General features: G+C 32.7%; 1 protein-coding gene and 1 pseudogene across 2 annotated transcripts; one reads left to right on the forward strand and one right to left on the reverse strand.

Annotated features, from left to right (window-relative positions):
• The first annotated feature begins 615 nt into the window (after nt 1-615).
• LOC100785075 (uncharacterized) lies at nt 616-5,209 on the forward strand (annotated as a pseudogene). Its single transcript, XR_005889975.1, has 5 exons — nt 616-2,461; nt 3,221-3,601; nt 3,729-3,857; nt 4,133-4,350; nt 4,419-5,209. The product of XR_005889975.1 is annotated as an uncharacterized protein (transcript).
• Nucleotides 5,032-9,649, reverse strand: LOC100785610 (ankyrin repeat domain-containing protein 13C-A). The gene is made up of 3 exons (XM_026126959.2): nt 9,320-9,649; nt 7,062-9,039; nt 5,032-5,782 (listed from the first exon to the last, which is right to left on the reverse strand). The coding sequence occupies exons 2-3, from the start codon at nt 8,721-8,723 to the stop codon at nt 5,393-5,395; spliced, it is 2,052 nt and encodes a 683-aa protein (XP_025982744.2). The 5' UTR covers nt 8,724-9,039; nt 9,320-9,649; the 3' UTR covers nt 5,032-5,392.
• Between the last annotated feature and the right edge of the window lie 6,125 nt (nt 9,650-15,774).

A 15,774-nucleotide genomic window follows, 5' to 3' on the forward strand; every position in this document is an offset into this window, starting at 1 on the left:
TAAACTAGTAAACTAATTGAGATCTTTTGTTAAAATTCAAACCTTAAATTTCAAAATAACGTTGATTGTAAATGAGAGAGTTTTTATGAGTTATTTTTAGTTTTTACTCTCATTGAGTCACATGACTTATCTTAATCTTATATATTGAGTATTTAATTTTTATTCCTTTTATAATTTTAATTTTAAATTTTAAATCTTAATAAATTATATTAAATTAAAGATATTTTATTTTTTAGATAATTGAATTTTAATATTATTGTGATTTTAATATACTCCTATATTATAAATATTGTGAGTAAGCATACACAACTTATCTCAATTTGACATTCTTAATATTTTTCTCTTTTTTCTTTTGGATATGTATTTTAATCTCATAATCTTGCCCTACTCTCAAATCACTTCCTTTTATTTTTTTTCTAATACAGTGAGATTACACGTCTATTAAACTCTTATTGTATTATTGTTCTGTAACTACATGAAGGATAAATAATGGTTGGGTTGCGGATTTTGCTTAAAAATAAATAAAGCTAAAGGGAATGAGGGCACATTTTAATTGAAGTTGAGGTACAGTAGAGATAGAAATGAAAGAAGAGAGGGGACCATCTTGGATTGGACACAGACACTGTACCAGTAAATGCCAAGTGGCACCACTTCTCACTTCCCTCCACACACAGACACCTGTGAATTGTGATTGTGTGGCATCAAAATACTGCATTTCACTCATATCATATGGACCTCTTCTCTCTTTTTTTACCCCAACCTCAACTCAACATTCTCATTCATTCACCTTCCCAGGTTTTTCTAACCAATATGTGTATAAATAAAAGAAAAACAAAAGGGACGGGTAAAGAAAAGATAAACCAGGCTCAGTTTCTTATCTTGCTCACGGAATGTGTCTTTCTTTGCCACTTTTGCTTAGCCAGTCATCACGTCATGGCTTCCCATTCCATTCTTAATTTGCAATGCCTGTATTATTAGTTGCCGCTTCCTTCCTACCTTCATCCAACTTTGATCACGCTTTTCTTGTGTGTAGAGACAGGATCACCATATTATGCTAAAATTTTGTATCTATCTTTTTTCTTAAATATAAACAAATTTTAATATGACTCCACACTTATCTAGTTTCTATTTCTAGTAAGAGAGATATACACAAAATTTCTGACTCTGTAAGAATGTAGCTTTGATAAATTTTCATCATGGCCCCACAAAATGGTTTGTGTCTTTAGAGAAGTTGGAACAAGACACGAGTTTGAAGCTTCATGGATCATGAAAAGCTAGCTAGTCCATGAAATTTTTTGAGAAAAGAAGAAAGGAGAAACATTTTTTATGAAATGGAGGCATTGAATCAAAGGTCTATTGAGAGAGTGGTTTCACATAGAGCCCTTCAAATGGGAACCTCATTCCCATGTCAGATTTGTGTTGTGGGGTTTCTTTGTGGGGTCTGTCTTGCCTCTTTCATCTTGGCTGCTCTCACTTCCTTTGGCAATTTACAGCTTGATCGGTTTCATTCTCAACCACGTCAGTTCTTAATTTGTCTCGGAACTCTGATCTCAATAACAACATCAGCGAGTCAATTTCCATCTCACCATTACTATAAGTCTACAATTATTACTTTAATTTTATGTCTCTGTTGCCTTTTGAAGTTTATAAATAGAATCGGAGCAATTCAGTATACTTCCATTACTTTATAACTGGTTTAACAAGAAGTCAAACGTAATTTTGGCCAAAATTTTGCACAAGAAAAAAGCAAGGGTCATAGCATTTCCCATTACAATTTTGTTTTCTTTTTTTGCTATGAGTCCCTACCGTTTTTTCCTAAATTTAATGCAAATAATTATTAAATTCAGTTGAAACTTTAAGGACGTTGAAACAAGCTTGATGAGTATGACTTTTATCACTTGTAATCGAAGCAACTTATAATTATACTAATGTTTATGCACTACGCACATTGTTTTGCTTTGCATGATCACTACTACAATAAGAACAATCTTACATGCACCAACTGTTTATAAATTATAATACGATAAAACACATAAACTGGGCACTTTAATGTAGTAACCCTTTAAATAATGTTATTTTTTTGCTTCTTATGGTGACAAGAACAGACTCCAATTTTAAACCTAAGGAAAGAGAGAGATTAACGGATTTGAAGAGCAGAGAAGAGAGAGAGTCTTTGCTTTATTCAGCTTGGAGTTGTGTGTTGTCTAAATCTGAAAGTGAGGGCAATGAGTGCTTGCTGAAACTTGGAATTAGTAGGTCCAGTTTGCCTAAAGCCCCTCATATAGAAAACAGCAAGGTGAAAACGCAGCTATATGACCGTCTCGATAAGCACACAGGAAATCATAGCTTTCCCCCATGGACAAGTTGGAAAGGATTGTTGGACACACACCCTGCTGCTGCAACCACTGAACAGATTAAAATTTCAAGGCAGGCTGTATTTGAGGGTGCTTATCCACCTTGGGTATGTTTCTTAATTATTAGTACTTTTTATGGACTCACTGACATTATTATTTTAGGAAACTATTATCATATTAGTTTTGTATTTAATTAGGATTAGTATTTGATTACTATTGGGGTTACAGATGCATTATTATGTAATGGAGTTTTGATTAAATTAAATAAAAAAATTGATTTTTTTTTTCAATTATGGAGTTGTTGGTTATCTTGGATAAGTCACCTTTTTCGGTACAAATTCCAACATTTAGGATACAATTGTTATCTGAACAACAGCATGTAAAGAAGATTCATGAACTGCATCATTCAGATCATAAAAATGACACTTAGGTTTGTAACTAAAAAGAATGTTGTAATTACTTGCCACTATTATTCTATAGATGCTTATGACAGATTGCAGGATCTGATGAAGAGAACTATCCTTTAACTAGAAAAGTTCAACGTGACATATGGATCCATTAAACTGTAACAACCCGAATGTCAAGTTTCTTCTGGCTGACTGGGAGAGATTACCTGGTTTTGGTATTAGTGCCCAAATTGCTGGAATGTGTGGGCTTCTTGCTATTGCAATCAATGAAATAAGAGTCCTTCTCACTAACTTCTATAAAAGAGCTGATCATGATGGATGCAAAGATATAATTATTGTGATCAATACTATGGCATTGTACCATCTTGTGGTTATTGTTCAATTAATTTTGAACAACTTATGTACAATGTGAACATTGGCTAGATATTGTTACTGTAACTGACACCCGTGTTCATACAGGATCTTCCCGGCCTAGTTGGAATTGTTACTTCTTTCTAGAAACTTCACTAGAATGTCGTCAACGTGCGTTGGAACTCATGAGAAGTGAAGATGCATGGAGTAAAGGAATTGTGACTTCAAAAGAAAATTATACATCAAGGCATGTATGGGCAGGACCAACTCCAAGATAAGCTATCACAAGTCACAACAAGATGCATAGAGTAAAGGAATTGTGACTACAAAAGAAAATTATACATTAAGGGCTTTTTCTCTTTCAATGTGAATAATGTATGCTGCAGGATATGGGGCGAGCCGTGGAAGTATTTGCAACCAACAACCGATATAAATGGAAGTCTGGTGGCTTCTCACAGAAAAATGGATAGACGATGGTGGAGAGCACAGGTACACTCGTTGCTTGTGTCCTCATTTTAGCAATTTGCCTCAACAACAACCTTCACTGTTATTCTTGTTTCTTTACTTATGTTCATGATTTAATGTTGTTGCCATAAATAAATATTAATATTTTCAGGCTGTACGCTACTTAATGAGGTTCCCAACTGAGTACACATGCAATTTATTGAATGAAGCCCGGCATGCTGCCTTTGGAAAAATAGCAGCGGAAATGGTTCTTGAAAGTCCTGCTGAAGAATGGCCTAAGGTAAACCTTGTACTATTTTTCTTGTTGGATACAGAAAGTGGAGAAGAAAATACAGACATGAATATGCTCTACATCTATATACCCATGGGAAGAATGAGAAGGGGGTATTAGTTTGGAAATCTACCTAACTTTCCATTCAAGATAATTGGGCTGATTACATGATAATTCTGATGATAGTATGAAAATTGACCTTTAACTTGAACTTCGTGATCAAAAGCATGAGATTTTATGAAAACTGTGTGTATTCTTGAAAATTACTTATGGTGATGTCTTAGGAAAATAGTAACAAGGCGGGGTCTGATATTGAGGAATATGTGTTGTCTAATCACAAGCCATGGATTCCTAGTCCTCTTCTAAGCATGCATGTAAGGATGGGAGACAAAGCGTGTGAAATGAAAGTGGTTGAGTTCGAAGAATATATGCAACTTGCAGCCGCCAGATCAGGAGGCATTTCCCAAACCTTAATAGCATATGGCTGTCCACAGAGATGCAGGTACTGCGACTGTGTTGGATTTTTCAGTTTTTCTTATTCATCAAACTTGTTAATCAATTTGATTTCAGGAAGTCATAGACAAAACCAAAGAATATTCTGGTTGGAACTTTCGCACTACACTAAGGTAAGACGCCAAGGAAGGACTAATGTGTCAATGGCGAAGTATGAAGCTAGCTTGGGGAGGGAGAGCAGCACTAATTACCCACGGGTTAATTTCATGATGGCTGCTGACTCTGATTTTTTGGTTGGAGCGTTGGGATCTACTTGGTGCTTCCTCATAGATAGAATGAGAAATACTGGGGGAAAGGTCATGGCTGGCTATTTGAGCGTCAACAAGGACGGATTTTGGTAGGGACTGTAAATTAGAGTTTGTCAACAATAATATGTTGTCTATATAGATTTTTTTTTTGCATTTTTAGAATAATAATGTAATTTCATTACACATGCCAAAAATAGCACTCCATCTATTTAAAGTAATTAAAGGGCAAAATACTTGGAACTTGTTCTTTATCCATTATTATTTCAGTTGCCCATATTTTATCCTAGTTCCTGGGGCTGGGAGATTTGTTGGCGATTCGTGAAATAGTGAATTTTTAGCTTATACCATGCAATTTTCAATTCAATCATAAATCCTTTTAAAGCATCCAAAATCTTGAAACAGTTAAAACTAAAGATTACCACTCACGAAAATGTAAAAATCGATAATCATCGACAGGTGTAGATACAAATAGTAGGTATCTAAGGACAACTAGAATGAAGCCAAAGCGAGATCTAGGGAGCAAAACACTCTTGCTCTTCAATTCCTCTTCACTGGCAATACAACAATTTATAGAAGACAAAGCTTTCTTCGCGATACGAGGAAAAAAATAAAGGCACCTTTTTCTTAACTAATAACAATTGGTTGGCCAAGAAATTTCTAGTAAATTCTTGTAGAAGCCCTCCAACATAGAACTGTAACGTCAGTTGTGGCGTGCACAAAGAAAGACTCTTTGGCAACAATTATCAAAGCCGTGATTTTACCCAGAGATACCAAACCACGATATTACTGTTCTTCTACATCCTCCGTCCTTTGATGCTGCACTCCATCTCCACCTTTTGCCGCTGCTTGCTTCTTATGCTTCTTACTTCTGGCTTTCTTCGCCTTCATTCTGCGCTTCTTCTCATTGGCGTCCACCCATTTGTAGTCCGCAGGTATGCTGAAAGGATCAACTTCATCCTTGTATCTGTGACTATCTGAGTCACTGGACTGCCCCCCACGACTTCCTTTCATCCATGAAATCCATGAACTAGACCCCTCTGATTCCTTGGATTTGGCATCATAGAAATGTGCTGGGCTGGAGAGCGGAGTTGAAAACTCCTCTACTGGCTGAAGCTCCTCAAATTTTGTAAAAGTGACAAGCACCCGGATAGTAGGAACTATTGGGATAGCAACCTGAGTACCAGATGTTATCAGCATTAAAATCAGAAGCTTTTATTTATATAAAAAAAAATGGATGCTGAAACATGCCACAAGACAGACAGTGACAGATAAGTAGAATTCTTGCATAAATTGCACCAACACTCAGAACACAATTTGATTTCTTCGTAAAAAATTGATTTCTTGGCACAGTTTAAAATAACAATCAACAGTACAGAAGTATCATGTGATGATTTTAATCACTCAAAGAGACACCTACAATCTACTCATGCAGAAATATCAGTACAAGAATCACAACATAATAAAAATAAACTCATGTCAGACAGAATCTCATCAAAGTTGGGAAACTTGAGCATCTCGCCAGCTTCAGGAAAAATTCAAATGTTCATCAATTATCAGGTATGTGTATATATAAGCCAATATTGTCAAAATCAGGTGTAAGATTGTAAAATTGCACAATCTTACGTGTTTTGGAGGGGCTCTCTGCTGAAACAGAGCTAAAACTAACGTACCCCAGTGCTGCTGCAACAGAACTGTGATCATAAATTGGCATGATCAGAGATTCAAAGTGAAATGGCCAATCTAGCTCATAACATTGTGGCATCAGCAATTTTTTGCAAGACAATTTTGGCTAATGCAGATGGGTTTCGCAGGTCGAGTTTCACAACCCAGTTTGCAAAAAATATATAAATAGATAAACAAATAACTTCAATATTATGATTCCATCATTCGTGCCCTACTCTCTTGGTCTCTCCCAAGATGCACTTTGTCTTTACATGCTCAAATCTCTCCCATTCCCTCACTCCTTGCTCTTTTTCTCTACTATCTGCCTTCTCTCTGTGTGTTGACTATGGCCTTCTCTGTTCTGACTTCAGCCACCTGCGTTTCTGGTCTTAGATTTTGACTTCAGCCATCTGTGTCTCTGCCTTGTCTGTTTGCTGATTTCAGCCATCTGCAACTGCATTTTGGCCTTGGGTTCTGGTCTCTCTGTTCTCTCTGTGTTTTGGTGCTTTCAGTACTTATTATGACCATGAATTTACGGGTATGAATTTTCAATTTAAGTTTACCTGTTTAGTTAAATAATGTGATTTTGACGTTATTTTTTATGCATACAAGTATAATTTTGTATTTTCTTTCAGTATGGTTCTAAGACCTGCATTACAATCTTGCTATTTTGGCTCACTTACTGCCTACAAAAAACAGCTACAGGTAATATGAGCATGCTGTACTGTAAGGGTGCAGAGCAAACAGTGCATAAAAAACAAAAAACTAAGGGTTATGGAATTTAGATTACCTTGACAGGAAAAGTTCCATGAGGTAGCTTAGTTGTCAAAAGCTCTCTGAGTCTTCTAATAGCCTTAACCTTATTTGCTAAGATGTCAAGCAGAGGCAGCAGCTCATCAGTTTTTAGAGGGAAGTCTGGTGTCAACCACAACACAGGTCTTAAACCCTTTTTATACTCACTCTCATTGTTTGCTCCTTTTTTCTTCTTTTTAATGTTTTTATCTTTTCCCTTCTTAGAGTCTACACTATCCTCCCTCAGAAAGTCAGATGCTGACTTTTGCTGATCAGCTGATCTCTGATTGCTACCTTCTGAGCCAAACCTGGAATTTTTCTTCACAGCTTTGGAATCCTCAGGATCATCACTGCTACTCTTCAAACTTTTCTTGTTCCAACCAAACCAGCTCTTCTTTTCTTTAACCACACCATTGGCTTCAGAAGTCTCACAGGAAGCTGCAGAACCATTTTCTTGACCATCAAAGGCTCCATGTTCCTCATCCTCGTAAGTAACATCAGAGTTCCCCATATGCAGGGCAGAATCTAATTGCATTCTTTCCTCTGCAGTCAATACATCATCATACTCATCATTGTTTTCCCCATTCATCATGCTTTCTCCATCCTCCACAGCAAAAAGTTCTTCATCTGTCATAGCACCTGGAACCCGCCTTGACTTCACACTAACCATCACATGAAGCATGTCATAAACTTTTGCCTTCCAATTCCCAACCATCTCAGTCTTCTCCTGACGCCTCCAATTTAAATGGGGAACAAGCTCAGCCTGAGTAACATCAATACCTGGTCTATACATATTTGTCTGAGACATCAAGGAAACTTCATAAGCAACTTCAGACTCTGTTGGTTGTGTACCAGCTCCTTCCAAAGCATTTGTGATTTCCTTCTCCTTATGAGAAAGAGCAATCAAAGAACCAGGTGGCAGAGTTAAATTACCTTCCTCTGCAACATAGCCCTCTCCAAGGAACAAAAATGTTTGGTCCGATCGCTGGATGCGTAAGCCATCAAAACCAGCAAGGGTCATATCAGCACGAAGATTAGACCCACGCTTCCAAATCCGATAAGTATCTGAAGGAGCTATTCGCCCAATAAAAGGAATAACAGAGCTCTCAAAATGAAAACTTATCTCCATATAAAAATCACGAATTCGAGATGCTGAAGCAACAATGCGGGGAAGTCTACGACACCATTTAGCCCAAGCCAGAGGTTGATAATGCCGTGCAATAATCATGGCAATTGCTTCCTCTCTGGTGCACACTGCTTCTTGGAGAGCACTCCAACCATGCTCATTCTGCAGACTCCAATCCGCACCAGCAGCCATCAAAATCTCAGCAGAGACTGGATCCCGGAGACGCACTGCAAGGTGAAGAGGAGTCTCCCTGCCAGGAACGTCACGCCGATCAATAAAAGAAGATACCTCATCAGCTTGAAGTTCAGCAGCAATAGATTCTGCTTCTGTGTGGACTTCACCAGCCTTAGCAAGCCTAGGTAGGGCGGAAACAATGCGCCTTAGGGAAGCATGGTCGCGCCTGGCAACTGCCAAGTGAGCAGGGCTGTGTGCATATTTACTTAAATCTTCCACCATTTTGTCTCCCACCTCTCTCTTATCCCTTCTCCCCGCTCCTAGGCTACTACTATCATGAGCGATTCCATTGGCTTCCATGGTCCGTAAATCTTGAGTTACAAAGCAGATACAGCATAGGCTGCACTCATACCTCGGACTTACCTTAGACACTCAAATCAACAATTTCCATGGTTCCAATGACAAAGGGAAAACCACCAAAATGGGTAATCCAAGTTTATATGCTGCCCAATTTTGAACCCTCCTCTCCCCTGCCACAATCAACTTGCCAGAGATTACTTCGCTGCACTGACATTAACGACTTAGAAACAAGAACAAGACAAAAAGCAAGATTTGGGGAACTGTTTTTGGTCCAAATTCCCGAGTCCAAGAATGCAGGAAGCCGATCCAATCAAATCTGCAAACAAAGCGAGTCTGAGCCTAAACCACCGAACAAAGATTCACAGATAGAGCGCCAAGATTTACAATTAAAAACACTGAGCGCTTGTTCATTAAATAATTGTAACCGCTTACAGAAAAAGAAAATTTTGTAAAACATAAATTAAAACCACATAGAGAATTAAGGAAGTAGAATAAGAGAGAAAGCAAAACAAAATAAGAATTAGGGAGGAAAAGAACAGAATAAGATTGGTGTGCTGGCAAGAAATAAGGAAATAGAGGAAACAAGAATCAAAGACCTGGCGAGGGCGAGAGAGCGGTTACGATCCCAGTTGATAGTTTGGAGGGTTGCAATGAGCAGCTTGCGCTGCGGAGATGGTTAGGGTTCTTCGTTCAAACCCACTCGCGCACTCGCGAATTGAAATTGAAATGGAAGAGAAAGAGGAAGATCGGACGGTGAGAATGGAATGGGAAAGATGAGATCCAAGGGTGAGGATGGATGGGACCATTAATGCTGACAAATGACAACGCCACTCAAAAGGAATCGGTCACGACTCGGTCTTCCCCAACATCCCGCGCCCTACTGTTTAATGCGCCTCTTTCCCCTTTACTTCTTTTCTTTTTTCTTTACAAACCAAAAACTCAATACTTTTTTTTTAATACCGTCATAATTAGGATATTAGGTTTTCCAATCATATTTCCAAAATATATTTTGTGGAATCAAATCATTTCTTTTTCTACAAACTCAACATATTAACTCAATTTTAAAAATTAAGTAGATTCAAACCTATATATTAAGATGACATTTTATTTTATTAAGCCTCAAAGACCACCTAATTTTGGATTACTTTGCAAATATTTAATTTTACAAATTTCACACATCTACACGAACAAAATAATTTATACAGGTAAGAGTGAATTTTATATCATGAGTTGACTTCTACAATTAAATTAAGTATAAATCAAATTTCAAGACATTCACGAACATAATTTCTTTTCAAACATTCTCATTCTTGATGAATGTCTATTTCCATTTAGGAAAAAAAATGAAAGTAAAAGGATTGAGGTCTACTGAATTAAAAAATTTCGTGTGAATGCAAATAAAGTAGTGATGAGGCCTAGTTTTTTTTCATATATACCATTTTACCCCTTGTATGGTATACTTTATTTCAAAACAACACAAAATTTATATTTATTATTTTTTACTGTATATTTATTATTTTATACAATGATAAAAAATATATTTATATATGTATATATAACTTTTATTATACAACTAAGTAAATAAGGGAAAAAACATAACTTTTTTTCTTCTCAAATTCAAATAATTTAAAAATGAATAAATCATCAATTAAAGCCATAAATTGTTACCCTTTCTCTTAAATGAACTCTAAAATAACCTAAATGTTCTTGCACATGTAAAGTTTTACTACATTCAAATGAGTGAAAATAATTTATTTAGAGAGAAAATTTGTGTTTGATTTTTACTTTGTGTAAAATAATTTTAGATCAATGACAGTCACACACTGCAAATAGAATTAGTCTATGATTCAATGGGTTGAGGGTCACTCCCGTACTCTTTGACCTAGGAAAAAAAATTCTAAAATAATAAAATTAATTTAATAACTTGTAAAGCATCGAATATCTCTAATTTGAATGCTTTTTTTAACACTTTAGGAATTATTTAGTATGATTTTTAATTCTTATTATTATTGGACTACTTAAGTAGTTTTTTTCTTCCCTTTTTCAAGAACCAGTTACGAGAGAAAGTAATACTTGAAAGATGAAATTGTTGGCTTACTCTTTAAAACTCTACTTATTTTTCTTATCTCCAACTTCTTCTTAGTGAGTGTTTGAAATTTTTTTTGATAAAGACATCAAACTCGATTGAATTGAAGGCTATATGGAAGACCTCAATAGTTGTAATAATTGTTATGTTTTATTAGCCGTTTTATCTTTAATTATTGTTTTTAACTTAATAAGAAAATACTCAAAAAAATTTACAATGAAAAATAATTTCACTAAATAATATATAATTATATTACCAGCACCTTATTTGTTAGAACATCTCATATGGAGTCATGGTCATTTTCTAGTCTTTAAAAACAATTGTAATATCATCAAACACATGAACTAATGAACTAATTGACGTAAATTTATTTTAATTTAACAAATCTTGAGTACAAATTTTAAGCAATATAATTATATTCAATATTTGAAAGATAAATGTTATATTGATAATAGTCTTACTCAACTCTAACAAAATTGTTTTTATTAAAAAATACTTTTGTATTTTAAAAAAAAAAAAAAAGACAATATGTGTAACCGATCATGCAAGTTCGTCCATTATTTACAAGGCAACATCATTCACCTCTAGTTACTGGCTTCACAAGAGTACATCATGAGCCATCATTTTTAATGTATGCGTACGTTGAAATACTTGTTTGCAAGAATTTCGGTCGAGGATGGCTACCATTTCAAATTTTTAATGATAAAATTTTGAGGATACTTTAATGTTTTTTTTAATTCAAGGAAACTTAATGTTTTAGTTGTGAGAAAAAGGGTTACCTAGTATCAAGAATTTTACGAAGACATTCACAATTAACATGATAAATTTATTAATATTTAAAATAATCATATTAAAGAAATTTAAATAATAATTTATAATTAGATGATAATCAATACATAAACATTAATTTCTTTAATTATTCTAAAAATATATTGATAATGTAAACATAAAAAAACATTAGAAAATACTAAAAAAAATATTTATCAAGTAAGTTTTTTAACTAATTAAAATGTTTTGTTAAATATAGTTGTAATTTTATAATTTTCAATAAATTTTAATTAATTAGATAAAATGCATTTGAAAGAATGTGTGTGTTAAAGCAGTGAAATAGAATGAATAATTCCAATATGTTTCACCCCTATTTTTACTAACCAAATATTGGAGCAACTTCCCTTTCTATTCCATATATCCCTCTCTATCCTATCTTTTATCACCAATCCATACATAGCTTAAGTGAAATTATAATTGCATTTAATTTTGTATAACTTATGTATTAAGAGAAAGATAAAAGTATAATAGGTGTGTGATGAAATAAAATAAAAATGTTAGTGATAATCATTTAAAAAAAATATTTGTTGTTCAAGATTGTGAGAATCTTAAGTTTTAAAGAAAGTTTGATAATTTATAAGTTCTAACAATCATCTATTTCTAAAAACACTTGAAAATAATGATAAATTCAACTTTTATTGATGATCATTTTTTTATATTTTTTTTTTCGTTATTGCGAGAACTTTATGTTTTAGGAAACAGATGAAATTTGACAATTTGGTAATCTTCATCTTTTCAAAACCCAAAATCAATGTTTTTTGTTTGTATTTTAACAAGTAATAATATTCAATTAAATCGAGCAACACATAAATATTTTCTAGAAAAATTCTGTGATTTTGCGTTTCTCCTTAGATTGGATGATATTAAGTAGGAGTAAGAATCAAATTGTCGAGACAAAATTATTTTCCATTTTAATTATATTATTCAAGAAGTTCTGTGGCCTAGGGTGAACTCCATTGCACTTTGGAGGAGTATTTCTTACTAATAAAAAAAAAAGAAGATAAAACACTGACGATTTTTTTTATAGGTTATACAGATATTTTAAAAGTAATCTTATTTTTCTTACATTTAATTAAAAATAATTGTCTTTTTGTTAGACATAGTAAGATATTAACACTTTTCTTACGCATAATTAACTCTAAAGATTAATTTTGAGGATATTTTCTCTTAAGTCTTTTTCTAATGTTTTCTCAAAATAAATTTAGTGGCAACTCCCTATTTCTATTAATAAAGTTTTTTCAGTTCATTGTTGATCAATAGGACTTGTTGTTTTGTTCCTATATATAAGAAAAAAATGCTAGCTAATTCTCCACCCCATTTTAAGGTAAGATGGGGTGAAAGAAAAAGAGAGATAAAAAAAAAGTAATAAATATAATAAAACTTGTGATGAAAAGAAAAGAAAAATTAGGAAAAATAAGATGAAAATGAAATTTAAAAAAAATAAAAAATTATACCCTCAAAGTCATATGTGACCTTTATATATATATATATATATATATTCTGTTCCCTTTTAGTCATATGCCAACTTAGTAATGATTATCTTTTAGCCTATTGATGCTATTGTGTTTCAGGTTAAGTGATTGTGTATCTTTCAAGTCATATACTGATTGATTCCCTTTCCATATACCGATTGACCTTGAATGAGTAATATTTTTAGTGTAAAGTCACATCAACGTTAGGGTGTAACTACCTAAGGTGCACATCGATGATCTCGGAATAATGGTTATGTCAATTGCGAAAAATTATCATTAAAATATCACGACCCAATTGAATGTCATAAAAAATATATAACTTAATATTTGACCTAAACATCAAACATGTTACACTTTACACTTAAATGTTCTAAGATTAGGTATTCTTATTTTGAGGCACGGTCTAATTACAAGAATAAAAATAAAAATATTAATTTTTTAAATGTGTCTCATTATCTTAAGAAATTAATTCCTAATTTTTGGGTAAAAAATATTTGAGTTAGAAAAAAAAATACTAAGCCCGTCTGTTTTATATGATTCAGCACGGAATCAATTTACAATATGTTGTCCCTTTTTGCTTCCTACTACGATCCGACAACTTTGGGTTCCCAATTTTTGCTCATAGCATTAGCAGGCAATAGGCAACGTTCTTGGTCCCCATAATCCCCATAGACATAGTTGCATTCAATAACATGTTTTATTTCTCATAATCTCGGTGGCACGGGCACCCACAAATATATTGTCACTGAATATAGAAATTTAAAGAAAATATGGGTACAAGTGAAGTGAAGTGAAGCGAAGTGCGATAATCAGAATCAGAATCAGAAATAAATACAAGAGCCAACAAAGCAGAGGCAAAGGAGAACGCAATAGAAGTTTTCTTCCTTCCTCGTGCCAATAGCATGTTTGGTTTTTAGAATTTATTTATTTATTTATGATTAATGATTATGAAAAGTATTGAAAACTATGACCTATTTAAGAAGAAAAAAACTAAATAAGCTTTTAAAACATATTTAACTTGACCCATTTAAACAAGTTTCACTTTATGAGTCTTGTCTAGACTACGTTATAATTAGTTCTTTGTGAACACACCCAATTTGTATGGATAATAAAATAAAAATAAAAATACAAAAAAGTTGAGAAAAATTTAAATGACAAAGAGCCGTGAATATACCCATAACAAAAAATAGAAAAAAAAATCAATCTTTTAATAAATACAACCAGAAAATACAACAAAAAAATTACAAAAAGGGCAAAAGTCATATTTTTATATCAGTCGACAAGTCATATGCGTAAGCCAAAGAAAAAAGTTTCAATATGCATGTGCATAAGGAAACAGAAGCTCAATTTGGTGAAGTTTGATTACTGTAACCACCGATGGCTTATTTATGGCTACTGCTTCAACTCACATAAAGGAAAGCAAGTACTGGTCTGGTCGTGCAGAGAGCTTTGGTTGGTCAATGCTAAAATCAAATCTGATCTTCAAGCATTCTTCCCTGGTCAATGTACCTTGCTGAATCCCCCCAGTCTTCAATATTTTTTAGGTTAAATTACTTTATCAATCCTCTAATTTATTTTTTAGTTTTGATTTAATTTTTTAAATTCAATTTATTACTCTAATTTTTAAAATTGATTCAATTTTATCATATCATGTAAATTGGACTAACAATATTAAGAAATTACAATCTTTGACAGTTTAAAACCACTACATAAAATTTGATTTAATTTCTTTGAAGTAATGACATATGATAATCCCTTATTCATTTCGTTCAAAATTATTAAATAACATTATTTAGTTCAGTTATTCGATCAAATAAATATTTTAATTTCCGTGGAGAACATATTCTATTGATATTAATATACAATAAAAATATATTTTTTTACAAATAATCACTTTATAAATATATTTGCATATACATGTAACTTAAATATATACACAATTTTTATAAATAATAATAATAATAGAAAATATTTTGAATTAATGTTGTCTTTTTGAGACTTTCTTTAATATGCTATCAATTTGAATGTTTAAATCATAAAAATCACGTAGTTATTATAATTAATACAAAATTTGTGTATACTTAATAAATATAAAATTAAATCAATAAATATATTTTTAAAAAATTAATGTATTAAATTAAAATTTAAAATATCTTTCCTCTTAACTATCAATTTCTAAAATTTTCATAAATTAAGAGTCACACATGAATAAGAGTTTCCATTTCTTTCGTATACATATGCTTCATTCAAATACCTTTATATACATTTCTTAAATTTTAAACTAATTAATTAATAATATATTAAAAATAATATAAAAATTATTCCTATAAATTATAAATATAGATTTAATATTTATGTAAGACACGGGACATTAAACTAGTGTATTTGAATAACTAAGTCTTACAGTGTGATACAAGTATTGATGATGACCTTTTATGAAATCAAATGTCTTTTAATAAAAAATATATATTTTATTGTCAATAATAAGTTGCTTAAATTATCTTTTTAATTAACATTAATTTGATATCTTGTCGAGTTTTTTAATAAATAAAGCTTTAACACTAACTACTTTGGATTCACTTCTCATTTAATTACCATGAAAAGTATAAAAGGTATTGATAATCACTTTTATTAATTTGATTATCAAAAATGTCTTTTATTTATT

The sequence above is a fragment of the Glycine max genome, chromosome 19 (genome assembly GCF_000004515.6).
Source record: "Glycine max cultivar Williams 82 chromosome 19, Glycine_max_v4.0, whole genome shotgun sequence".
Classification (NCBI taxonomy): Eukaryota; Viridiplantae; Streptophyta; class Magnoliopsida; order Fabales; family Fabaceae; genus Glycine; species Glycine max.